At 37.9% G+C, this 27,570-nt stretch overlaps 1 protein-coding gene across 5 annotated transcripts in view; it reads left to right on the top strand.

The window, feature by feature from the left end:
- The window catches only part of PRCP (prolylcarboxypeptidase), a 78,361-nt gene that overhangs the window by 36,625 nt on the left and 14,166 nt on the right, over positions 1–27,570 (top strand). For all 5 annotated transcript variants that reach the window (XM_049652935.1, XM_049652927.1, XM_049652921.1 and 2 more), the window contains 5 exons: positions 7,497–7,637; positions 10,863–10,964; positions 17,396–17,577; positions 18,628–18,785; positions 19,355–19,527. In XM_049652935.1, coding sequence (XP_049508892.1) covers positions 7,497–7,637; positions 10,863–10,964; positions 17,396–17,577; positions 18,628–18,785; positions 19,355–19,527 — 756 coding nt within the window. The remainder of the gene's footprint in view (positions 1–7,496; positions 7,638–10,862; positions 10,965–17,395; positions 17,578–18,627; positions 18,786–19,354; positions 19,528–27,570) is intronic.

Here is a 27,570-nt window from a genome sequence, read left to right as displayed (position 1 = left end):
AAGGATAACAACTTAGTAGGATTCCTCTCGTAGATATCCAGCCTTCTTCGGGTACAGACCCATGGCCTGCCTAAGCCTTACCTTCCAGATTTTGGTTCCTTCTTTGAAAACCTGTGTCCTTCCAACATGAAGGTGTCTACCCTTTCAGGGGAGATCAACCTTGCCTAGAAACAATGTGTCTCTATTTAGGAACTCTAACAATATAATGCCACAGTTCCAAAATTAATACAGGACATACACATCAAGTGGAAGAAAGGGGGTCTTATTTCATTTTAGCATCTTTGGATTAGAATTGGAAACCAGAGAGCCCTCTTTTAAGGTACTTTTGTTTATTGGAGGTATGAGTCCATTTTTTTTTTTTTTGTCCTGTATATCTCTGAGTATACTTTTCATACCTTTAGTAAAATTTCAATTAGCTGTGATCATATATCTGGATGCATAAATAAAACTGTGTACTATGTTTTCTAAAATGAAAGGCTATTGTATAAGAGTTAGTGTAATTTAAAAAATTTTTTTATTTTATTTTTTTGAAAAAGAGAGAGAGAGGCAGAGGGAGAGGGAGAGAGAGAATCCCAAGCAGGCTTCACGCTCCACACGGAGCCTGACTCCAGGCTTGATCTCACGATCATGAGATCATGACCTGCGCTGAAATCAAGAGTCTGATGCTTAACGGACTGAGCCACCCAGGCACCTCTGTGATTTTGTTTTTTATTAGTGACTAATTAAATGGGTTAAAAACAGTAATAGTAACAATTTTTGAGTCAGGCTGGTGAAAAGACCAATATTCTACATATTCTTCACTTTAACCATTAGTAAATGGCTGGAGGATATGTCCTTCATTTTACAAATTTGGAGAAAGCTAGTATAGTGTCTCCTGCTTAAGGTTGACATTGGTAGTCAGCTCTCTCTGCAGTAGTATGTTACAGTGAAAAATTCAGACTGGGTTTCTTTGGAGGTAGGATTGGGTAGGGGATAAAAACACATGAAAAAATTGTATTTGATTTTTATTTTTTAGTTATGTTATCGTGGGCGAGTATTCTGACCTCTCTGAGTGTCGGCGACCTTTTTGTAAGACTGGTGTAATGAAAGTGCCCCTAGAGCTCCATTGGGAAGATGGTGATATGATCTGTATAAAGAAAGCCCCAGCATGGTGCCAGAGACGTAGTTGGTGCTCTGTGTGATTTACTTTCCTTTCTCCCCTGCATCCCCAAATTGCCACCCAAATTGTTGGTGACAGGTATAATGTTCTAATAGGCTTTTCTGGATGTGAACTTTATTCTTTGAACAGTTTTAAAGTCCAATAGTTATTTTTGCCACAATAAATTTTACTTAAAGGATATTCTCTTTGTTCCTTCTTGCCACCACATTCTTATGGATTTCTTTCTTATCTACAAGGTGGAGGGAAGTATCTCTTGAAAACTGTTGGGACCACATTTTAGAAAGAACTGCTGTATGTGACTAGAGGTGTGTTTGCTTTTTGAGTTCATGCTTTGTTGCTTTTACAGCACTATTATCTATTTTAGTTATTTCAGTAAACCAAATTGCAAAAATAATTAAAACCTCTAGTTCTGCCTCCAACTTGTGACCTTGGTCAAGTCACTTGACCTCTTTGAGCCCAGTTTCTTCAGTTGAACACAGATCAAATGATTTCTAAAGCCCTTGTTCCCTTTCATGCTGTGATTTATGAAATCTCTTTATTCAGGAGCAGAGCTCAAAGTGGCATGTGGATCCTAGTTCTCAACGGCAGAGGGCACACGGCCCCTAGTGTGCTGGGCTGTTAGGTATTGGAAACATTCTACAGTTTTGTAGCCTGAAGTTGATATTCTTGAAGCTAGGAAAAGCCAAGAAAAGTGTAAACTAATATTTTGCAAACAGGATTTCATAGCCTGTTTCTAGCTATTTAATATTTAGGTGAAACACTAAAAAAATAGGAGATTTCAACATTCCAAGGGTACTTCCTATAATTAAGTGAAGAGCTTTAGAGTTTTGTTTTGTTTTGTTTCTGAAGAGCTTTATCCTTTCCCTCCCCCTTATTTACCCCATCTAAGTACCCCATGCTTAGGATTGGTTTCCAAATGGGATGGAGAGGAGAACTAACAATTATTAAGTACTTATTATACATTAGAAACTATACCTGGTACTTTAGATACACTTTCTCTAATCATCACAGCAATCCTTTATTTTATTTTATTTATTTTTTTTAATTAAAATAATTTATTTTATTTTATTTTTATGTTTTTAAATTTTTTAATGTTTATTTACTTTTGAGAGAGAGAGAGACAGACTGACAGACAGAATGTGAGCCAGTGAGGGGTAGAGAGAGGGAGACACAGAATCCGAAGCAGGCTCCAGGCTCTGAGCTGTTAGCACAGAGCCTGATGTGGGGCTCGAACCCACAAACCATGAGATCATGACCTGAGTGAAGTTGGGCACTTAACCGACTGAGCCACCCAGGTGCCCCTAAAATAATTTTTTTTTTAATCTTTATTTGAGAGACAGACAGAGTGTGAACGGGGGGAGGAACAGTGAGAGAGGGAGACACAGAACTCGAAGCAGCTCCAGGCTCTGAGCTGTCAGCACAGTGCCCAAAACAAAGGCTCGGATCCATGAACCGTGAGATTATGACATAAGCCAAAGTTGGACACTTAACTGACCGAGCTACCCAGGCACTCCAGCAATCCTTTAAATTGTGTTATCCTTATTTTATATAGGAAGATACTGGGCTCAGAAAGGTTAAGTGACTTGCCTGAGGCCTCACAGTAGAGATTCAAGTTTAGGTCTATTAATTTGCAAAGCTGCTTTCTCTACCTGAGTTCTTCCCTTTTCTTCCTAATCTAAATGGTTAGGGATGAATTGCTCACAGCAGTAGTGGCCAGACAGTGGTCACACATGGAAGTTGGCTTTCTCTGGTTCTCAAGTTTTTGTGGCCCTTGTAATTCTACATGGTTTCAAATTTGAAACCTTTAGACTGGATTATTGAAATACGGTTTTTTGTGGGCTACTTTTTAAGGGTACAACAATATCTCATTTTACAAGAAGCAGAATAATCTTTGAGAATCCCATGGTAAGGTGTCTTGTTAGAGAGACATGTACCTACTTTCTTTAAGTCCAGCACAGCCAGTCTTTTCTTCTTTGGTGAAACAGATGATGGTTTTTCCTTCTGAGCTTCAAATGATGACGTTGGCTTGTATTTGGGGACCATGTTGGGTGGTAATGCACATCTTTAAACACCAGAATCTCATTCAGAATGGTGAGATGTTTACAGTATTAGAGGTATTCTGAAACCTAGGTCAAGAGAAGGAATAGCAGATTCATGTTCCATTTTGTGGCTTAGGCTAACTTAGTCGTTGTTAAAACTTCAGCTGTACACCTGAATCACTTGGAAGGCTTGTTAAAACACAGACTACTGGGTTCTACCATCCACAATTTCTGATTCAGTAGTTCTGGGATTTAGCCAGAGCATTTGCATTTTTAACAGATTCCCAGGTGATGCTGATGCTGACTTGTAGGGACCTCACATGGAGGAGCGCTATACTTACTGAATGGAGGCAAGTGGAATCACTTGTCTATCTTCCCTCCATTGTCTGTTTCTCTTGCTCTCTTTTATTTTTAGGCTGAGTGGGTATAGTTGAATTAGTTTATTTGTTTTTAATTTTCTTAATGTTTATTTTTTTTGAGAGAAAGAGAGAGACAGAGGACAAGTGGAAGAGGGGGAGAGAGAGGGAGACACAGAATCTGAAGCAGGCTCCAGGCTGTGCTGTCAGCACAGAACCCGATGCAGGGCTTGAACCCACAGGCTGTGAGCTCATGACCTGAGCCGAAGTCGGACACTTAACCGACTGAGCCATCCAGGCGCCCCTAGTTTAAATTAGGGCTCAGCCTAATTTTAAGTTTAAGCCTCAGTTTAAGTTGTGGCTCAGCCAACACTTTATCCCATTGCTTAACTTACTTCTTGGTCCAGAATGAGAACTTGGCCATTCAATAGATGCTGGTTGAATGAGTGATTGATTATATATGTTGAATTAACATATATAATGCTACTGGTTTTTAGCACATGGACATCATTATTATAAACCTGTTCTATACAAACTGTTTATTTTCCTGAGGGAGGCCATCTTTAGATTAGAATAGTTTATGTATTAGGACTATATATAGCAATGATCATGGACATCAGGAGGTATGCAATTTAGTGCAGTTTTGAGAAACTTGCCTTTTGGGACCTCTGGTATGAATGTAAAGTAGGTATGTGTGTGTAGATGGAGCTGGGTTATGGAGTCCCATCTGTTTTAGAATGACCTACGGAAGTCTTGCAGAGCCTGGTTTAGGCTGGACAGGCTGGAGCAGCTCTGGATCACTGGGTCTGCCTCAGACCAGATGCAGCATTTTCACTTCTGTGTCTCCCAAGTACTAGAGAAATTCATCTCCGTGATCCTTTTTTTTAAAGTTAATTAATTAATTTATTTATTTAGAGAGAGAGAGAGAGTGCATGTGCATGGAGGGGGGGCAGAGAGGGAGAGATTGAGAATCCCGAGCCAGCTCCACACTGTCAACGCAGAGCCCATAGGGCTCGAACTCATGAGTCATGAGATCATGACCTGAGCCCAAATCAAAAGTTGAATGCTTAACCCACTGAGCTACCCAGTTGCCTCTGGCCCTATGATCCTAAAGGCTCAGTGGGCCTCTGTACTGTGGGATAACACTGTAAATTCAGGTAGATTGCGCATGAATCTTACCATGTTGTAGGATTTGATAATTATATTTTAAATGGTGAGTTTAGTAAGTGAAAGGTTAAAAAAAATCCCCAAAATTTAAAGTTCACTTAAAAAAAACCTTTTTTTAAAAAGTTTTATTTATTTTTGAGAGAGAGAGAGAGACAGAGTGCAAGCAGGGGAGGGGCAGAGAGAAAGGGAGACACAGAATCTGAAGCAGGCTCCAGGCTCTGAGCTGTCAGCCCAGAGCCCGATGCGGGGCTCGAAGCCACAAACTGTGAGATCATGACCTGAGCCGAAGTCGGGAGCTCAACCGACTGAGCCACTCAGGCACCCCCTAAAGTTCATTTTTTTAATGTTTATTTATTTTTGAGAGAAAGAGAGAGTGCAAGTGGGGGAAGAATAGAGAGAGAGAGATACACAGAACCTGAAGCAGGCTCCAGGCTGTGCTGTCAGCACAGAGCCCAATGCAGGGCTTGAATTCATGAACCGTGAGATCATGACCTGAGCCGACTGAGCCACCCAGGTGCCCCTAAAGTTCATTTTAAGCTTGAAATTATTATGTCATTTTTATCATTTTTGACACGTTTTATACACGTTTTAAAGTCTCAGTGTGTATTTTGTCTCTTTCAGTATAGATTAAAATTTCTTCCTTTAAATTCATCTTACTTTTTTTGCGTTGAAATATTTTCAAGTAAATTGCAGACAGCATGACATTCTATCTCTAAATCCTTCGATATACAGGTGTAAAAAGTAAAAACATTTACTTATGCAGCCACAACAATATGATCACCCCTAACAAAATTAACAAGTTATCAGATTCTTCTAATACCTAGTCCATATTCACATTAACCTAATTGTCCTAATTATAATTTGTATCATTTGTTCAAACTAGGATACAATCTGGAATCATGCATTGCATCTGGTTATTTTGTTCCTTAAATTTTGTTTAATCTATTTTATTTATCATGACATTGCCTTACCATTGTCTTATCGCACATTTGGATTTGTCCAACTGCTTATTCAGAGTGCCTTTAGCTTGTTGTTCTACACTGTGTATTTCCTGGAAACAGGAAATTAGATCCATAAGAAATTAGATCTAAAGGCTGGAAAAAGATACAAGTTGAACATTTTGGGCACGATTTTATCATAGGTGAAGTTTGCTTTGTGTTGTACCATGTGAGGAGGTGCATACTCTATGCCTGCCCCACTGTTAGTGATGCTAATTTTCATCACTAGATTGAGGTGATGGCAGCCTGATTCTTCCATTGTAAAGTTCCATTTTGCGCTGGTGACAAGAGAGCACTCTCCATGATATTACTCTGGCACTAAGATGAATCTTCATTTCCCTGCCATTTATTCTCCTAATGTTTTTAACACCATGTGGTAATACTTGCCTGAATCAGTAACTTCATAAGGGTTTGCAAAACTGTCATTTTTCTAATTCTGTCATTCCTTCTGCATTAGCTGACATTTAATTAAACAGAGGTCTTTTTCATTAACTGGGACTATTTGGTACCTTGAAACACAATTCTGTTGGAAACTCAGGTTAAATATTGAGTTCTTTTTTGTATTCCCAATTTCTAAATTAGGAGTTGGTTTAATAAATACCTTAAATGGTGGCATATGACCATATATATTTGTTTCCTTTTTGATATCCATCTGAACTAGTAGATTTTTGTGAATTGAATGCTTCAATCAGCTACAATCATTATTCTTTATATGTTCAATTTGTTTTATGTTCAGTTTGTTAAAACAAGCCAGTAATATAGTCCCTTGTAGTTGGTTCCTATATCTGTTAGACATCGCTGCATTAATTTTTGAGCACTTCCTTGCTTCCATGCACAGCAAGATGTATAGGTTTATCATTTAGCTTCCTTGTCCCAAAATGTTAGTCAGCCACTTCACTGACAAGCCCTAGTTCCTTTTAGTGTGGAATGGTATTAAACACCAAAATCCTAGTTCTTGGAATGTCAATTGTTACTGGGGTGACAGTGTTTATAGACCTTTTCAGTGGTCTGTTTAATCCTTGAATTTTGATATTGAAGTTTGGATAATGAAAATTCAAAACATAAGGGATATCTGTATTTTAAAAATTTAATGAATTTATATCTCTATTTCCACTTCAGTTTTACCATACTGTGTTTTTAAGTAACTCCTTGATTTTATAATTGTTATCTTTTATCTTTTCTGTTATCACTGAGAATCTTGAGTACCAATAACATTGTTTTATTGTTGTTGTTGTTGTGTTTAGGTAGGCTCCACACCCAGCGTGGGTCTTGAACTCACAACCCTGGAATTAAGAGTCACATGCTGTCTACCAGCTGAGCCAGCCAGACACCCCAAACATTGTTTTATTTTACAATATAAAGAAAGTAACTTCAAAATAACAGTGCCAATATTACTACTGCAATTAAAATCAATTAAAAAAATTTTTTAACATTTATTTATTTTTGAGAGAGACAATGCACGAATAGGGGAGGGGCAGAGAGAGAGGGAGACACAGAATCTGAAGCAGACTGTAGGCTCCAGGCTCCAAGCTGTTTGCACAGAGCCTGACACAGGGCTTGAACTCATGTACTGTGAGATCATGACATGAGCCAAAGTCAGATGTTTAACCTACTAAGCTACCCACGTGCCCTTGTAATTAAAATCAAATGAAGTTTAAAAAGTTTTGTGAATATTTTTGTAGCTTAGTTCGGTTTTAATGGAAGAATAAGTTTAATTACTTTTTTGTTGATCTCATTTACTTTCCTCTGAAATTTGTCTGCTTTGTTTTTGTCATAGGTTGATCATTTTGGATTTACTACAGATAAAACTTTTAAACAGCGGTACTTACTAGCTGATGAACACTGGAAGAAAGATGATGGATCAATACTTTTCTACACTGGTAATGAAGGGGACATTGTCTGGTTTTGCAATAATACGGTATGTGCAAATTTGTGAAATTCCTATGCTCACTTTGCCTTTTATTATGACAAACTAGAAAAAAATGTTTTGCGGTATATATGACCAAATATTACTGTACTTAATCAAGAAGCTCTTTAGAGCTTAAAGAATTACTCATGAAAAGAGTGAAATACTATTTTTGGACAATTGAATCTTAGATTTTTTTTTTAATCCCAATTTATTTCTAGAGTGAATAAGGATATGAGGGACATGGGAATAGGAATATTATTGCATATAGATTTTTTTGGTTTTTGTTTGTTTTGATTATGGTCTCCAGGATATAAACATGAGGGCATGAATTTTTGTTTTTTTGTTTAGTATTGTATTTTCAGTCTAAGAACTGTGCTAGACATACAGTACGTGCTCAATAAATATTTGTTAAATGAATGAATAAAATCTAAACAATGCCAGTGCAAATAAGAAAAACAAAATGCAAGTTTGATTGTCAAATAGGAATGGACAGAGGTAAAGTTGTAGCTATATTTTAGTTTAGCTTTCCTGTTCTACTATTTTTCTTATATTTGTGAATAAAAAAATAGTATAGATGTTAGCTTGCTTTCCTGACCATACATTCTATTGTCTTTTATAATAACACTTAAATCCATTAACAAAATTTACTTTAGAAGGACACTTGAAAGGAAGATATTTTCCTTTTTTTATGTTCTAGCGCTATGACTAGAAAATGTCAATTTTCTACCAAAAAGCTAGTCTGTGAATTACCTTAAACTGAAGACTGAATCACATTTTCTCCATTGCCAATGTCCGCCGCGGTGCCTGGTATTCAAGAGGTCTTAGTAAATGTTTGTTGAACTAAACTGAATTGAAAGCAAAGATATCGACCCAATTATAATGTTATTGCATTTCTCATTTTTCAATATTTCCTTAAGACTGTTGAGTCTAAATATGTTAGTTGAAATCAAATAATTCAGGTCCTAGGATGTCTATTTCTCTTACATCAGTGACAAGTGAAATCAGGATTTATTTTCCATCAGATTCCTGCTTAGTTATTCTGTGAAACACCTGAGGCTGCTTTGTCTTTTTCTCTTTCTCATGTGTGATTTCCCATTTATGCCACGGCCATGGGGCAGCTTCTCGTGTCCAGTTATTTTTCCCAGCTCTTTTTCCTCTTATAGAAAGGCAGATGTTCTTGCCTCCACTGCTCTGACAGGCAGCATAATTTAAGGCTTACCTTAGAAGTGACAGAAAGGAAGAGCTACACAGTGTAGGAACAGTTCCAGGGAAGTGACTAGATGTAGATCCTTAGAAGGGTCCTGGCCCTTTCCCAGCCCTAGACACCTCCCTTTATACTAAAATGTCCTGGTTGCACTATCACATATTCTGGATGTTCATTTATTAAGAGACTGTAGCAGAATGGTCAAGAGTGATAGACTGGTTAGGATTGAATTCTGGTTTTGCCATTATGCCGTGTGACTTTGGGCAGTCTCTTCTTCTGTGCCTTGGTTTTTTTACCTGTTAAATGGGTGTAGTGATAATAATCTAGTTCATACAGCTGCTGTGAGGACTAAATAAGAGTTAGGAATTTAGGACAGTGCTGGCACATAGTGTTATTAAATTGTTAATATATTACATGGACCTCTTCTGAAAAATAAAAACACCCTGAAATAGACGCAGGCAAAAATTACTGACCACAATCAATGTTCAATTAAATTGCTTCCTTTGAAAGCCTGAGTTCAGCTCCCCAGAGGCCTGGCTATTTTGATAGATGATCCTTACCTTTAAGAAGCTCACAGTCTGGGGGCACCTGGGTGACTCTGGGTTGAGCTCTTGGTTTCACCTCAGGTCATGATATCATGGTTTGTGAGTTCAAGCCTTGTGTCAAGCCCCTAGTCGGGCTCCAGGCTGGTGTCTCAGAGCCTGCTTGGGATTCTCTCTCTCCCTCTCTCTTTACTCCTCCCCTGCTCGTGCTTTCTCTCTCTCAAAATAAATAAATAAACTTTAAAAAAAGAAGTTCATAGTCTGGTAGGGTAAGATACATATAAACAAATATTTCAGCGTAGTAATAGAGATCTATACCTAGCACGGTGGTGTTGAGAGGCAGGACTGATTAGCAATGCCAAAATGGGGCAGGCAGAGGAGGGCATGCTTGAGCTGGTTGTTACAGGGTCTGCAGATAAATGGCAGGAAATGGGCAAGGTGTTAAGAGAGAAAGTGAGGGTTATTGAAACCATCACAGATAACAGGTTAAATTCTCCATCGTCACCTGCATGTAGCTCTCTAAATTGTTCATTTATTGATCAAGATGAATAAAAACTTTTAGAGGTTCTTAGCCCTTGTTAGGAAGCAGCAGTTCATTAAAAAACAGCAGTGTGCCCTAGGAATGACAAATAGTTTTTAATCTGTGCTAAATTTAAATCTAATCGATTGATGTTGGCTGTCTAGAGTGCTTTGTTGAGAAGGATTCTGAGGGCACCACTTGAGGTAAGTGAAAAAATTCAGTGATTGATTAATGACCAGCATTAAGTATGGAAATAAGATCTGAAAGCATTTGATGATTGTACTGTGAAGCTAGCCTGTGCTTGAATCTTGGCTCTGCTGCTTTCTAGCTGTGTGACTGTTACAGGATATTTAAACTACTGTGCCTCAGTGTCCTTGTCTGTAAAATGGGGTTACTAAAAGTACCTATCTCTTAGATTGTTGTGATAATCAAATGAAGTAATATATATGGAGTATTTAGAGCAGCCCGACACATTGTAAGTACTCAATTATTATTAGCTATTGTTAGCTACTACTTATTTTTGAGAAAATAAGATTAATATAAAACCCAAGGGAGCCCAGTATGCTTATTTGTATTTCTTTTTTCTTTTATGTTGTAAATGTTTATGGGTAGGCAGCTAACTTACATATCTACAGTTTTTCCTAGACTATTTTATACACAGTGCAATTTGAAGACTGTTTTTGACAAAATATTGATTATGCAGCTCCAGTGTCAGAATAAGGAGAGTTGCAATGATTGGTGGTTGAGTGACTTGGGCTTATTTTTAATTATCTCACTGTACTATAGTATGAGATTAACATGCAACAACGAAACAACAGTTATTTGTAGAACAAATATAAATTGTGCAACTTCTCAGAGCTCTTTTTGGTCTGGTTTAACATTCATCTCATATGACTTGGCAAAAGGTTCAATGACTGTTTCGCATAAAAAAATGATTTTTATCCTGTGAATTTGTAAATTCTCCCTAGGGGTTCATGTGGGATGTGGCTGAGGAACTGAAAGCTATGTTGGTGTTTGCTGAACATCGATACTATGGAGAATCCCTACCTTTTGGTAACAATTCATTCAAGGTAAGTACCTTGTTTTATTGAACTTCACTTTACTGGACTTCACAGATCATGTGTTATTTGCAAATTGAAGGTTTGTAGCAACCCTGTGTTGAGCAAGCCTATCAGTGCCATTTTTCCAACAGCATTTGCTTACTTTGTTTCTCTGTGTTGCATTATGGTAATTATTGTAACATGTCAAACTTTTTCATTATTATTACATTTATTATGGTGATCTGCAATCAGTGATCTGGAAGATGCTCACATAAGATGGCAAACTTAATTGATAAATAATGTGTGTGTTGTGACTGTCCCACCAACTGGCCATTCCCCCATCTCTGTCTCTCTCCTCAGGCCTCCTTATTCCCTGAGACATAAAAATGTTGAAACGAGGCCAGCTGGCCTCTGAGTGTTCCAATGAAAAGAAGAGTTGCATGTCTCTCACTTTAAATAAAAAACTAGAAATGATTAAGTATAGTGAGCAAGGCATGTTGAAAGCTGAGAGAGGCTGGAAGCTAGGCCTCTTGTAACAAACATTTAACCAGGTTGTGAATGCAAAGGAAAAGTTCTTGAAGGAAATTAAAATGCTCTTCCAGTGAACATACAAATGACAAGAAAGCGAAACAGTCTTACTGCTGGTAAGGAGAAAGTTTGAGAGGTCTGGGTAGATCAAACCAGCCACAACATTCCCTCAAGCCAAAGCCTAATCCAGAGCAAGGCCCTAATTCTCTTCAATGTGATGAAGGCTGAGAGAGGTGAGGAAGCTGTAGAAGAAAAATCTGAAGCTAGCAGAGTTCATGAGGTTTAAGGAAAGAAGCTGTCTCCATAACATAAAAGTACGAGGTGAAGCAGCAAGTGCTGATGTAGAAGCTACAGTAAGTTATCCAGAAGACCTAGCTGAGATAAATCATGAAGGTGGCTACAGTAAACAACAGATTTTCAATATAGACAAAACAGCTTTTTATTGAAAGAAGATGCCATTGAGGACTTTCACAAAGAGAAGTCAATGCCTGGCTTGAAGTCTTCAGGACAGCCTGACTCTCTTGTTAGGAGCTAATGTAACTGGTACCTTTAAATTAAAGCCAATGCACATTTACCATCCTGAAAATCCTAGGGCCCTAAAAAATTATGCTAAATCTACTCTGTGTGTGCTGTATAAATGAAAGAACAGAGAGCCTGGATGACTATACATCTGTTCACAACATGGTTCACTGAATACTTTAAGACCACTGTTGAGACCTACTGCTCGGGAAGAAAAAAGTTCCTTTCAAAATATTATCATTCATTGACGATGCATCTGGTCACCCAAGAGCTCTGATGGAGATGTACAACGAGATGAATATTATTTTCATTTCTGCTAACACAACATCCATTCTGCAACTCATGGATCAAAGAGTCACTTTGATTTTCAAATCTTATTTAAGAAATACATTTGTGGGGCACCTGGGTGGCTTAGTTGGTTAGGCATCTGACTTTGGCTCAGGTCATGATCTCGCAGTTCTTGGGTTTGAGCCCCACATCGGGCTCTCTGCTGTCAGCACGGAGCCTGCTTTGGATCCTCTGGTGCCTCTCCTCTGCTCATTCTGTCTCTGAAAAAACAAACAAACAAACAAACAAAAAACATTTTGTAAGGTATAGCTGCCACAGAGAGTGATTCCTCTCTGATGGATCTTGGCAAAGTCAATTGAAAACCTTCTAAAGGATTCACCATTCTATATGCTATGAAGAATATTCAGGATTCATGGGAAGAGGTCAAAATATCAACATGAACAGGAGTTTGGAAGAAGCTGATTTCAACCCTGTGGATGACTGTGAGGGTTTCAAGAAAGACTTCAGTGGAGGAGGTAACTGCAGATGTCGTGGAAATAAGAGAATCAGAATTAGAAGTGGACCTTGAAGATGTGCTAAATTGCTAAAATCTTGTGATAAAACTTGAATGGATGAAGAGTTGTTTCTCATGGATGAGGAGTTATTTCTTATGGATGAGCAAAGAAATTGGTTTCTTGAGATGGAAACTGCTGCTGGTGAAAATACTGTGAATATTGTTGAAATGTCAACAATGAATGTAGAGAATTAAACAAACTTTAAAGCAGCTACAGGGTTTGAGAAGATTGACTCCAATTCTGAAAAAAATTCTGAGGGGAAAAATGCTATTGAACAGCGTCACATGCTACAAAGAAATCATTCATGAAAAGAAGAGTCAATTGATATGGCAAATTTTATTGTTGTTTTGTTTTAAGACATTGCCAAAGCCATCCCATCCTTCAGCAATCACCACCCTGACTGGTCAACAGCCATCAACATTTAGGCAAGACCCTCCACTGGTAAAAAAGATGAAAGCTCAAAAAAACTCACTGAAAGCTCAGATGATGGTTAGCATTTTTTATCAATGAAGTATTTTTAAATTAAAGTGTATACATCTTTTGGGGCGCCTGGGTGGCTCAGTCGGTTGGGTGTCTGACTTTGGCTTAGGTCATGATCTCGTAGTCTGTGAATTCGAGCCCTGCATCGGGCTCTGTGCTGACAGCTCGGAACCTGGAGCCTGCTTCTGATTCTGTGTCTCCTTCTCTTTCTGCCCCTCCCCTGCTCATGCTCTGTCTCTCTGTGTCTCAAAAATAAATAAAAACATTAAAAAAAATTTTTTTTTAAATAAAAAAAGTGTATACATCTTTTTGGAAATAATACTAATTCACACTTAATAGACTACAGTATGGTGTAAACATAACTTTTATATGCACTAGGAAGCCAAAATAGTCATTGGACTTGCTTTATTAAGATATTAACTTTATTGTAGTGGTCTGGAACCAGACCTGCAATATCTCTGAGGTATGCCTGTATAGTTTTTAATTTTAAGTTTAAAAGGTTTTTTTGAAGTTTAGGATATTACATGTTCTAATTACATGTTCCACTTTAAGAAAGAAATGATAGCTGTAGCTTGAATAGCCTGAAATTTCAATGATTTGTATTTAATCTTTCCTTTTTTATATGCAGTTGAACAGATGGGGTGCTTTTTATTATTTTTATTTTTTTAACATTTTATTTATTTTTGAGAGACAGAGAGAGACAGAGCATGAGAGGGGGAGAAGCAGAGAAAGAGGGGAACACGGAATCTGAAGCAGGCTCCAGGCTCAGAGCAGTCCACACAGAGCCCGATGCAGGGCTCAAACTCATGAACCATGAGATCATGACCTGAGCTAAAGTCGGATGCTTAACCAACTGAGCCACCCAGGTGCCTCCAAGCCCTTTTTAAACTATAATATTATCATTTCTAATGTTGATCATTTTTTAACTCAGTGGGAAATCTTAAGATATGGCTGCAGAGAATGTGAGGGGAACTTCTCATTGTTTCAGAAATATCAGTAAATTATTCTACTTTATAAATTGTACACTTATAATATATATTATATTAATAATATATACTGGGTCTACCACAGGAAAAAGTATAATGAGCACTCAAATGTTTAAAAAGGTATTTTTCAATAAAATAAGGACAAATTATCTCTGTCTCAGTGAGTCCAAATGGCCACTTGGATTCCCTTCTGACCTTTCCTAATCTCACAAGGAGTTTTGGCCTTGGCCACAGACTGTACACCCAATAAAAAGGATACTATTTCCTCAACTGAGTCACTCATGTACTTTGTGATTCTGTGTATATGAATTTGCTATCTGTGCTATTATTTACATAATACTTTTCTTTAAACAACTAACTTTTCAAATTTTGCATTATCTTAACAAGGGTTTTATGTACTAGTTTTTATTTCTAAATTACATTAAAACAAGTATTAAAATAAAAAAGATTACCTAAGATCATTATGCATACTACCAGTATGCATATACCATCTTTTTAGAAGAACTTGGGGCCAGTAATTTTCTAGGCTGCCTATTTTGAAAGGAGTTTATATATGTATATTTGTGTTTGTTTATTTATTTTTTTTTTTAATTTTTTTTTTCAACGTTTTTTATTTATTTTGGGGACAGAGAGAGACAGAGCATGATCGGGGAGGGGCAGAGAGAGAGGGAGACACAGAATCGGAAACAGGCTCCAGGCTCCGAGCCATCAGCCCAGAGCCTGACGCGGGGCTCGAACTCACGGACCGCGAGATCGTGACCTGGCTGAAGTCGGACGCTTAACCGACTGCGCCACCCAGGTGCCCCAGTGTTTGTTTATTTTTGAGAGAGAGAGAGAGAAGCAGAGAGAGGGAGACACAGAATCCAAAGCAGGCTCCAGGCTCTGAGCTGTCAGCACAGAGCCCAACGCGGGGCTCAAACCCACAAACCATGAGGTCATGACCTGAGCTGAAGTCAGATGCTTAACTAACTGAGCCACCCAGGCACCCCTGAAAAGAGTTTTAATTTTCATTCTCAGAGGTTTTATTAGCTCATATTATAAGTAAATAAAATAAATGAAAATTTCTTGTGTTGTGAATGAAGAACAGAACTATTTGCTGATATTTGTTGGGCTATCGGGGGAAACTCTATTCTTTAGCTTATTATTCTGCATAATTATCTGATTAGGAGAGTTGATAGATCTTGAAACCATTGGAAGAAGTCAGCTTGTTGCAGATAGAAACATAATGCCACCTAGATCCCCATGGTTCATACTTTGTTAGCAAAATGGAACTAAGGGCTCTTTTTGATATGCTTCTTTCCCTTCATGTGCTAACAGAATTTGTCAGTAGCATGGGGGTTAATATTACAAATATTATGCAAGGATTAGAAAAAAATTACACTCAATTATACATAGAAAATTGGAAGTAAAGACTAGTGATAGATAATGAAAGAGGAGTTAAGAGGTATGTATCTTGGGGTATGTATCTTGGGGTACCTGGGTGGCTCAAGAGAGAGCAAGGTGGAAACTGCAGTGCTTATTGTGACTTAACATTGGAAGTTATACGTCACTTCTGACACATTAATTAGAACCAAGTCACTAAGCACAGCCCAAGCTCAAAGAGAGAGGAATAAGACTTTTTCTTTTAAAGGAGAGATACTTTTTTTTTTTTTTTTAATTTTCAAGTTAGTTAACACACAGTGTAGTCTTGGCTTCAGGAGTAGAATCCGGTGATTCATCTCTTACATATGACACCCAGTGGTCACCCTGAGAAGTGCCCTCCTTAATGCCCATCACCCATTTAACCCATCCGCCCTCACCCTCTCCAGCAACCCTCAGTTTGTTCTCTGTATTTAAGAGTTTCTTATGGTTTGCCTCCCCCTCTGTTTTTATCTTGTTTTTCCTTCTCTTCTCCTATGTTCATTTGTTGAGTTTCTCAAATTCCACCTATGAGTCCAATCATATACTTTACTAGCTCCCTTAGTTTAGCAGGACTCTGAGCTTTACCCCGCTATGTTGCACTGAGGAAATTGTCTCTAGGCAGAGAGACAGTGATCATGGGACTTACTTTATGAATATCCTTCTCTCAGGGATCAACGTCTTGTGTTGCCTGTTTTCTAATGCCTGGATGTAGTTGCTGTATTCCATTTTGTAACTCCAATTTTATAGTTGTTTACAACAGGGTAATTTCCAGTTGTTGGTATGCAGATATAATGATAATCTTTCTGATAAGGAAGGATGAGTTTGATTTTTATTGATGATTCTTCAGTTTTTCACAAGATTCAGTCTACCTTTGCCTGTATAGTAGCCATTTTATTTTTTAAATTTTTTTTAATGTTTATTTTTGAGACTGAGAGAGAGAGAGAGAGACAGAATCCAAAGCAGGCTCTAGGCTCTGAGCTGCAGCCCAGAGCCTGAGGCTGGACTCGAACTCATGAACTACGAGATCATGACCTGAGCCGAAGTCGGATGTTTAACAGAGCCACCCAGGTGCCCCAGTAGCCATTTTACGTTTCAAAATTTAAAATAAAAATTTTAGGGGCACCTTGGGTGGCTCGATTGGCTAAGTATCCAACTTTAGCTCAGATCATGATCTCGCGGTTCATGAGTTCGAGCCTGGCCTCGGGCTCTGAGCTGACAGCTCAGAGCCTGGAGCCAGCTTGGGATTCTGTGTCTCCCTCTCTCTCTGTGCCTCCCCTGCTTGTGCTCTGTCTCTCTGTCTCTCTGTTTCTCTCAAAAACAAATAAACATTAAAAAAAAGTAATAAAAATTGTAATACAGCAGTTGTTTGTTAAGCTGAGAATTGTATTCCATCACATTTACTATTAAATATTACAGTTTGTTTCTATTGTTTCTACAACCTCAACAAGGTCTTTGGTAAATAGCATTTAATAGAAATAACATTTGAATGCAAAATACATTATGTTCTTCGCACAAACTTAAAATAATTTTTTAATGATTTATTTAAATCAGCATCGTTATTGCGTTGACTGGGCATTTTAACTCAATTGCCTAGAAATTCTGTTTGGAGAAAAACTTATCTAACTGGCTTTTTCCCTGGATCTATGCTATGCCTAAGCTGCTATTATGTGCACATTTATACTTGTTCTTTGTTACTTTTCTTTAGGATTCCAGATATTTGAATTATCTGACATCAGAACAAGCTCTGGCAGATTTTGCAGTGTTAATCAAATACTTGAAAAGAACAATCCCAGGAGCTAAAAATCAACCTGTCATTGCCCTAGGGGGCTCTTATGGTGGCATGCTTGCAGCCTGGTTCAGGATGAAATACCCTCATATGGTGGTTGGGTAAATGCATTTATGTTGGACATGAGCACTTCTTTTTTTATTTTTATTTTTTTAATTTTTAAATTTACATCCAACTTAGCATGTAGTACAACAATGATTTCAGGAGTAGATTCCTTAATGCCCCTTACCTATTTAGCCCATCCCTCCTCCCACAACCCTCCAGTAACCCTCTGTTTGTTCTCCACATTTAAGAGTCTCTTATGTTTTGTCCCCCTCCCTGTTTTTATATTATTTTTGCTTCCCTTCCCTTATGTTCACCTGTTTTGTATCTTAAAGTCCTCAAATGAGTGAAGTCATATGATATTTGTCTTTCTCTGACTAATTTCGCTCTAGTTCCATCCACATAGTTAGAAATGGCAAGATTTCATTCCTTATGATTGCTGAGTAATTCTCCATTGTATTATATATCACATCTTTATCCGTTCATCCATCGATGGACATTTGGGCTCTTTCCATACTTTGGCTATTGTCGATAGTGCTGCCATAAACATGGGGGTGCATGTGCTCCTTCGAAACAGCACACCTGTATCCCTTGGATAAATATCTAGTAGTGCAATTGCTGTGTCGTAGTATAGTCCTATTTTTAATTTTTTGAGGAACCTCCACACTGTTTTCCAGAGTGGCTGCACCAGTTTGCATTCCCACCAGCAGTGCAAAAGAGATCCTGTTTCTTGGCATCCTCGCCAACATCTGTTGTTGCCTGAGTTGTTAATGTTAGCCATTCTGAGAGGTGTGAGGTGGTATCTCATTGTGGTTTTGATTTGTATTTCCCTGATGATGAGTGATGTGGAGCATTTTTTCATGTGTTGGTTGGCCATCTGGATGTCTTCTTTGGAGAAGTGGCTATTCATTGGACATGAGCACTTCTTAATACTGTCACAGCATACTTAGATATTTGTTTCTGTTGTACTGAGATTTCTGGTTTTTATCTCATTAACAGCTGTTATTTTTCTCACCATTTTTGTTCAATGTCTGTTTCAATTTTAAAACTTGAATTTGATGAGTTACATTTTTTTTATGTTTGCCTTTATTATTTTCCTTCCAATTTAGAGCTCTTGCAGCCTCTGCCCCCATCTGGCATTTTGGTAATCTGGTACCTTGTGGTGTATTTATGAAGATCGTAACTGAAGATTTTAGGAAAAGTGGCCCAAATTGTTCAGAGACCATCCACGATTCCTGGGGTGCTATTACTCGACTCGCAAGAACGGGTAAGCTTTAATTAATAGAATAAAATCATGGAGTGTTTTACCTTTCACTTGTTAAATTCAACACTTGCTTGTTTTTATTTTTAAGTATAACATACAGAAAAGTACACAAATCAAAATACATCACTTGATGAATTTTCATGGAGTGAAACATAACCAATATGGTATATTTGTATAATAATCATCCACTGTAATCAAGAACATAGTACTATGTTTTGTATCTGCTGTCTTTTGATCAACACTATGTTTGTCAGATACTTGTTTGTTTTACTTTATTGTGGTTTATGCATTTTGATTGCTCTCTGATGTTCCATTTGTTTATTTATCTACTTATTTCAAAAGTATCTTTGAAACAGGAAATAATTCAAATAAATTCTGGCACACCCCATGAAGATAGACAACTTGTTTATCATGGGATTTTCCAGTTACTTTAAAAATATTTTATTGAATGTTGAAAAAGCATACTTGGAGAAATGGTATAGAAGATTGAATTTTCTAAAATACCAAGTGATCAGTAAAGCTTTCTGTCAAGTAGTGCTTTTTATATTCCAACAGTGTGATTCTGTTTTCAGGCAGTGGCTTGCATTGGCTTTCTGAAGCCCTTCACTTATGTACCCCATTAAGAAATTCGCAGGATGTTCAGCATTTGAAAGGCTGGATCTCTGAAACCTGGATAAATCTGGCAATGGTGGACTACCCTTATGAGTCTAACTTTTTACAGCCTTTGCCTGCTTGGCCTATCAAGGTAATAGGAAAATATCCTTTCATTACTTTTTTTTACTTAAGTTTACTTATTTATTTTGAGAGGGGAGAGGGGCAGAGAGATAGGGTGAGAGAGAATCCCAAGCAGGCTCCATGCTGTCAGCATTGAGCCCAACATGGGGCTTGAACTCATGAACCGTGAGATCATGACCTGAGCCAAAATCAAAAGTCAGATGCTTAAGGGACTTGAGCCATCAGGCCCCTCTCCTTCGTCACTTTTAATATGAACTTTTCTCTCTCTCTCTTTTTGTTTTGTTTTTTAAACTGGTGCTTTCTGTGACTTTTAGCATCAGAGGAATTTCCAATGACAAAGGGGCTCTGAGTATGACCAACCTGGGCAGAAATTCTGGCTTCTGTCACTTTCTGGTTACTCAACCTTGGACACCTTACCTAATGTTTGTAAACATCAGTTTCCTCTGATTTGAATAAAGGAGATAAATGTATAGATTATAGAGTTGTATGATTTAGAGCTAAGACCGGTAGTTGCTGCTAATGGAACGATTACTGTGTGCCAAGTCCTGTGCTGTACACTTTGCATGCACAATTTACTCCATCTTTGTCATACATCTGAGACACATAGACCTATGTCATATATGGTTAGTGCTTAATAAAAGGCAACTGCTATCATAGTGCTATGACTCAGTCAACTGCTAATGTGTTCTAAGTGCTCGACATACCATAAAGGAGTGATCCCCATCAGCAGGGTGGAGTGGAAGGAGTACTGACTCTGGATCTTTGATCCAGAACCACCATATACCAGCTGTGTGATCTTGAGCGAGGCTGTCTTCTTCCTGAGCCTCCCTGTCTTCCTCTGCAAAATGAGGTAATGATACTTACATTCTCCATAGGGTTGTGCTGAGGATCAAATAAAATATTAGACATGAAAGTACTGTGGAAACTGTAAAGATACATCGCACCATAAATTTTAAAGTTCTTTTCATGACAAAATTCTTTATTGTGTATTCATCCTCTTTTAAGCATTTCTTTGTAAAGAATATTCTTATTAGTTTTAAAATTAAAGTTTGGCTAACTTGATGGTTAAGTTTAGAGAATATAATTGATTCTACAGGTAGAATGAGTGCTGGAAATATAAATAGACTTGGTCAGATGAAAACCAGTTTTCAAAAGCACTTTGAACTTAACAGTCCCTTTGAACTATTTAAAAAAATTTTTTTCTTAATGTTTATATTTTAGAGAAAGAGAGAGAGACAGAGAGAGAGAGAGACAGAGAGAGAGTGTGAGCAGGGGAGGGGCAGAGAGAGAGGGAGACAGAATCCATAGCAGGCTCCAGGCTCTGAGCTGTCAGCTCTGTTGGGCTCTGAGCCCAACGTGGGGCTCGAACTCATGAACCTTGAGCTGAAGTCAAGACGCTTAACTGACTGAGCCACCCAGGTGCCCCATCAGTCCCTTTGAACTATTAAATGAACATTTTGCTTAAAACTTTGTAACCCACATAGAACAAGGTCATTTGCTATTAGAGATCCTATTCTTCATCTAAAAGCTAGAATGAGAAGTGGATGTCTTGCACATAGCAGGCCAGAGGTAAATTTGTATTGAATTCAATTGAATTTAGACAATACAGAGTTATTTAAAAGATCAGATCTCTCTCATGGTAAGAAAACCTGGATCAAAATAATGAGAAAAAAACTAAATTTGAGCCAGTTAGCCTCCATACATGTCTTTGTGCTAATAATGCCTTATCTCTCTTATTTTACTATTTACAGAACACTTTCATATATGCTGTCCCATTTAATCCCCACAAAAATACTCTGGGAAAAAGAGGTACAATGGAGTGGAAATTTAAGCTCAGTCAAGAAATGGGGAAAGCACAATTTGAACTTGGGTCTACCATTGTTCAGAGCCTCTGATCTTTTACCATATCGCACTGGATTAGGAGAGGATTTGGCTGGATTTTGGGGTGGATCTCTAGCCACATTGTGCCAACTATCAAATTTAACTATAGTCTGTTTACAAAGTGAAAATTAAGTTTGCATTTTTATGCCCATTTGAAGAACAGATGAGTTGTCACATGATAAGCATATGGGAATGGGGCGCCTGGGTGGCTCAGTCAGTTGAGTGTCCCAGCTCTTGATTTCGGCTCAGGTCATGATCTCACAGTTTATGAGTTCAAGCCCCTCGCTGGGCTCTGTGCTGTCAGTGCGGAGCCTGCTTGGGATTCTTGTTGTCTCCCACTCTGCCCCTATCCTGCTTGCACTCTGTCACTCTCTCAAAATAAATACATAAATCAAAAACATACAGGGAATTCCCTTGGTATTTGGAATAGAAGTTGGCAAACTTTATTTGTAAAGAGCTAATAATAAAAATTTTAAGTTTTGTGGGCCATTTGGTCTCTGTCACAGTTGCTCTGTTCTGCAGGTGTGGCAGGAAAGTAGCCATAGGCAAATACAAGTAAATGAGGAAGACTATGCAATAATACTTTATTTATAAAATAAGCAGTAGCCTGGATTTGGCCTGGGGGTGTGCCGACCCCTGATTTATAAAAAAGCCAGAGGAATACAGCTTTTTTGTGTTCGTTTGTATTATGATTTGGAACAAGGAACACTAACTTTGCTTTTCTCCCCATTTCTTTAATGTTCCTTTTGAAAAATTTGCTGATGCATCTCACATGTAAATAAATATCCTATCCTTCCTCTCTCCTAAGTATTCATTAAAAATTAATTCATTCAAAATTAGTAGAGTATATCTCAAATATTCTGCCATTTATTTTTGATTTAGCACAGTCCTTCTTTTATCTTCTGTATATATGCATTATAAAAGTTTATTTTTAAGGCAAGGTAATTTGTGTCTTTGCCCGACAATCAGGTTTTACTTCTTTTCTCCAGGACTACTTCTTGTTATTCTCTTCAGTCATTTCTTACTGGTTTTATCCTTTCTTTTGGCATATTAAGGAATTCTTGGTTGCTTATAATATATTTATGTTTCTGTTTCTTGCCTGCACCCAACCAAAAGAAATCTCTCATTGCCCCCTGCTTGAGAACTTTCCATTGCCTCTATTTCCAGTTTTGTCCTATATGATTTCAGAGTTTTTCTACTACATGTCTCCCTCCCAGACTTTTAGCTTCAGATCACTTTCTTTCACTGTTCATTCTATTTCTCCTTTCTTGACCTCCTCTCTGTTCTCCCAACCCACTAATCCCAGGAACACTACCCAGTTGGGGACCGCTCTTTCACTTGGATAGTTCCATTTAACCATAACTCCTCCTCCCTCTGATACACTTCCTCCTTTTTAAAAGGCTGACAAACAGCCGTCCTTTTCTAAGTCTGTAACTTAGGCTTAGGATAGTGAGATAATGTGTAACAGTTGGGTTATGAAAAAAAGTAGGTGATTTCCAATTCTGCCTGGACCCTGTATGGTTCTGAAAGATCCAGAGGCAGTGATTGAATGCCTTTTCCGTGTCAACTCAAGTATCGTTCTTTTTAATTTGTTTGTGGGCTTTGCACACTCAGACTCCATTTGCTTTTGTTTACTGTTAACAGAAGCTGCAACATTCATGCAGAAATAATCATGGACTTGGCTGAGAGAGCACAAGGAAGAAGAGAAAAGGGAAATAGAAAACCTCTCTGTCATTTGACTGCTCTGTCAGCATAGAAACTACTAGGTCTCTTCTCAGCTTAAAGAACAGTTTTTAAGGATACTATAGCGGTTATTGATTTTGGAATAATTTTTTAGCTGATAACTCACCAAATCTTTTGGCTTGGCCTTCTGAGCATGCAGTTAGATGTAGTGAAATAATAAGACATAAAATGGAAAATCTCTTCCGTTTGTCTTGGTGTTTGATAATGTATGCGACCTCTCTGGGTGGTTTAAGCGGTTTAGGTGCATTCTATGAAAAGGGAGCTTTTAATGACAAAACTAATGTGATTATCTGTGAGTGTGAGAGGGGTATTGAAGCCGTAGAGAAAGAAAATCTGTTAGAAAAGCTGAATGTATCTGCTTAATCCTTTCTCTAATGTGGATGGGCCATACTTTCCGAGAGGAGGTTGGTCTTTTTTTTTTTTTTTAACCCATCTTCTTTCCTTCTTTTAAAAAATTTTCTTTGCCCCTTTTTTATTTCTCTTATTCAGACGTTTATCCTTATAGGTAAGGGGACACATAAAGCTTTTAAACAAATCATTATCTTTACACTGTCTAGCGTATGTGGGATCAAAGGGGAGATTCTAAATATCTGGGTGTAGAGCTAATTAGTTTGGTACTAAGATTGAAATGTTCTTTTACCATGATTTCTAGACTCTTTAAAACAAGAATTATTAAAATGGACTTCTAATGCTCTTTTTAAGTTTTTCCTGAATGTTCACCTTTGTTCTAGGAAATAGAAAGTGAATTAAATCTATTTCATATGTTGATTTTTGAGCCTCATATGAATTACTCTACTGTTTTACAGTTTTCTTTTTTGTTGCATGATAAAAAAAAGTTGTTTGGTTTTTACATTGCCACAGAATCCCTTTTATTTAAGTTTTTATGTAAAACAAACTTAGAAAAATATAAAGATAATCTAAGAATAAAAAAATTTGCGGGGCGTCTGGGTGGCTCAGTCGGTTGAGCGTCCGACTTCAGCTCAGGTCATGATCTTGTAGTTTGTGAGTTCGAGCCCCGCATCAGGCTCTGTACTGACAGCTCAGAGCCTGGAGCCTGCTTCAGATTCTGTGTCTCCCTCTCTCTGCCCCTTCCTCACTCATGCTCTGTCTCTCTCTGTCTCTCAAAGATGAATAAACATTAAACCAATGTTTTTGCTTAAAAAATTAAGCGTGAGACTACAGGTATATTTAGGCACTGTTTGTGTTGTTATTTTTCTCTTACACTACAGTTTTGAAGTTGAGTATGTGTAGTATTGGCAGTTACAAATGGAAGCTCCACAGCAAATCTTGCATTTGAATGCCAGCTCTGCCACTTTCTGGCTGTGTGACTGGGACAGGTTTCTTAACCTCTCTGTTCTTTAGTTTCCTCATCTGCAAAGTGGGGGTAATAGTAATTGTAATGCTTATTAGGGTCATTATGAGAATTTAATAGGACCCAGTGCTTAGTAAGCACTAAATTGATACTAGTTATATAATAATAAGAGGTATTATTGTTGTATATAGTAACAGAGAGGCAGTGTTGTACTAGGACTTTGTGGCCAAAGTGTGGGTTCAGAACTTATATTCATAGTTTTAAAATTGTATATCTTTAGCCAGATCTCTCTGAGCTTGTTTTCTCCTCTGTGATATGGGGATGGTCGTTATATGTTTTCCCCTGGGTCATCATAGGGAAAGTACCTGACCACGAGGAACCACAAGTTGGACTAGCAGCCTCAGTCCCAGTTGCTCTCATATCACTGAATTTATGACCTAAATAGAAATGCTATACCTTATATAGAAAGTGTTTGGAAGAAGCTAATTTGATAGTGTCCACAAGATAAATAGGAAATATAGTACAGGGGCTACATGAGTGTTGAGTATTCTGAATGGAAGTGGTTGTCAGGGACTCTTTCCTTGTTATTATAGGCCCTCAATAAACAATCAACAGGCCAAGTACTTGTACTCCTCAATTGGCTAATAACTGCACATTATCAGGCTTAAGGTGAAGGGAGTATTAGATGAAGTTGAACCAAAGATGCTGATATCTGACTGTGTTTGACTTATAAACATGGCAACTTCATATGGTTCAACTTAACATTTAGATAAGTTTTGTGCATCCTATGGATCTTTTATAAAAGTACGTGATTATCTTTTTTTGAATAAACATGGGAATAGTGCTGAGGTTTTGCTAGTATAACTCCAGTAATTTTTTGAAAACTTTATTCACTCTTTGCTACCATAATTGTTAAGGTAGTGTACAGAGATGTGTAGAGATTGTGTTGTTTACACTAGAGAATGATGCTTGTACTCACAGAATTTTTCACTTAGAAAGGAACTTTAGAAGCACCTAAAATAATAAAATTCCCTTAGTAAATTTGTAAATATTTTACCAAAAAAAATTTGTAAATATTTTACAAAAAGAAGTTTTTTTAGGCCTTCTATCTAATGTGCCAGTAGGATTATAAATTGGTACTTTCTTTCTATAAGGCAGCTTGATGTAGCAAAAGCCTTAAAAATGGTTATTTCCTTTGAACTAATAACTCCTCTAAGAATTTATCTCAAGAAAACAGTTCAGGGTGTACGTAAAGATTTAGGCCCAAGGTTATTTATTGTAGCCTTATTTGTAGTAATGAAAGATTGGAAAAATGATACAAACAAACAATTGTAGGATTGCTTCAACTTTTCCTCAACTCCCCATCCTGATTGCTCCCCTCTACATTTTCTCATGTTGGTCAGTGTCCTTTTTAAAGTGTGGTGCTCGGAACTGGACCCAGTGCTCCAAGGGAGCCCTGACCTTACAGAGGACAGTGGGCCCAGGAGTGCCCTTAATCTGGATATGGAATTTCTATTAGTAGACGCCAAGTTTCTGACCACGATGTTCTCTCTGAGTAACTGGCACTGCCGAAACCCAAGTATTGTCAGCCGGTGCCGGTCCCCAGCCATGCCTGTGTCTTTTAAGGAGTGACAGTAACTGCTGTTTGCAGAGATGGCTATTCATGGGGACTCCTTTTCTTTGCCTGACAGAGGCCCAGTGTTCTAGCTCTGAGAGGGGATCTGATGCCAGCATGTGAGTCACACTTACTTGCTACTGTTCTTTAACAGAGTTTTAGGCCACTTGTTTGTTGTTGCTCATCAGCGCTCCCTTTTCCTCCTGCCTGGCTTACATTGTCACCCTGCCTCATCTACTGTGCTGTGCTTGGACATAATGCTCTCCTATGCATTCCGCGGGTCCATTCCATAGCATTATGCTGCGTTTGGAAACAGCTGAATCCACCGTTAGTGTCCACAGTCAGGAAGGAATGCTGACCAACTGTTGGCAATAAGTAGTTTAACAAATTCTGTGATTGGTTCTTGATTTCCATATTTTCTTGAGTGTTTCTGATTGGCGTATTTCTTAGGGACATTTTCCAACAACTGTTAGGTATTTTTTGACTTACCATGAATAAATGAAAGTTGTGGAAAAGTAAAACACTGTTTTGCCTTTTTTCTTCAGTTTTCATTTTCTTATTGCTTTAGGCTTAAGGTTTGCGAAGCTCTGAGTTTAGCTCAGTACTGTTTCTTCATGTACACCTTTTCAGATTTATCTTACTCTTATGACCTCGCTGTTACTTTTTAAAGGTATATCCAGGTTATTTGGACATCTTAATTTCTGACTTTTCTTTTTTTTTTTTTTTATTTTTATTTTTTTAACGTTTATTTATTTTTGAGACAGAGAGAGACAGAGCATGAACAGGGAAGAGGCAGAGAGAGAGGGAGACACAGAATCTGAAACAGGCTCCAGGCTCTGAGCAGTCAGCGCAGAGCCCGACACGGGGCTCTCCTGGAAGATTTCAAGTATTATTAATCTTAGTCACCAATATCTTCATTAGATCTCCAGAACTTATTCATCTTATAACTGAAAGTTTATATCCTTTGACCAACATTTCTGCATTTACCCATCGCCCTTCCCCCAGCCCTTACCAACTGCCATTCTACCTTGGTTCTATGAGTTTGACTTTTTTAGATTCTACACATAACTGAGATCATACAATGTTTGTCTTTCTGTATCTGGCTTGTGTAATGTCTTCCAGTTTCATCCATATTCTCACAAATGGCAAGGCTTCTTTTTAAAGAGTGATTAATATTCCATTTCATTTATATACATCTCACATTTTCCTTATTCATTCATCCATCAATGGACACTTAAGTTTCCTTATCTTGGCTATTGTGAATAATGGTGCAGTGAACATGGGGGTGTAGATATTTCTTTTAGATCCTAATTTCCATTCATTTGAATATTTGCCTAGAAGTGGAATTGCTGGATTTTATGCTAGTTTTATTTTTAATTTTTTGAGGAACTTCCATAATGTTTTCCACAATGTACCAATTTATACTCTCACCCATAGTGCACAAGGGTTCTGAGGAATTCCATGAAGATCCCTTATAGGCGCCTTATGAAGGCCGTGGTGGT

Source organism: Panthera uncia, chromosome D1 (assembly GCF_023721935.1).
Source record: "Panthera uncia isolate 11264 chromosome D1, Puncia_PCG_1.0, whole genome shotgun sequence".
Taxonomy (NCBI): domain Eukaryota; kingdom Metazoa; phylum Chordata; class Mammalia; order Carnivora; family Felidae; genus Panthera; species Panthera uncia.
This window is presented reverse-complemented; position numbering and strand designations above follow the sequence as displayed.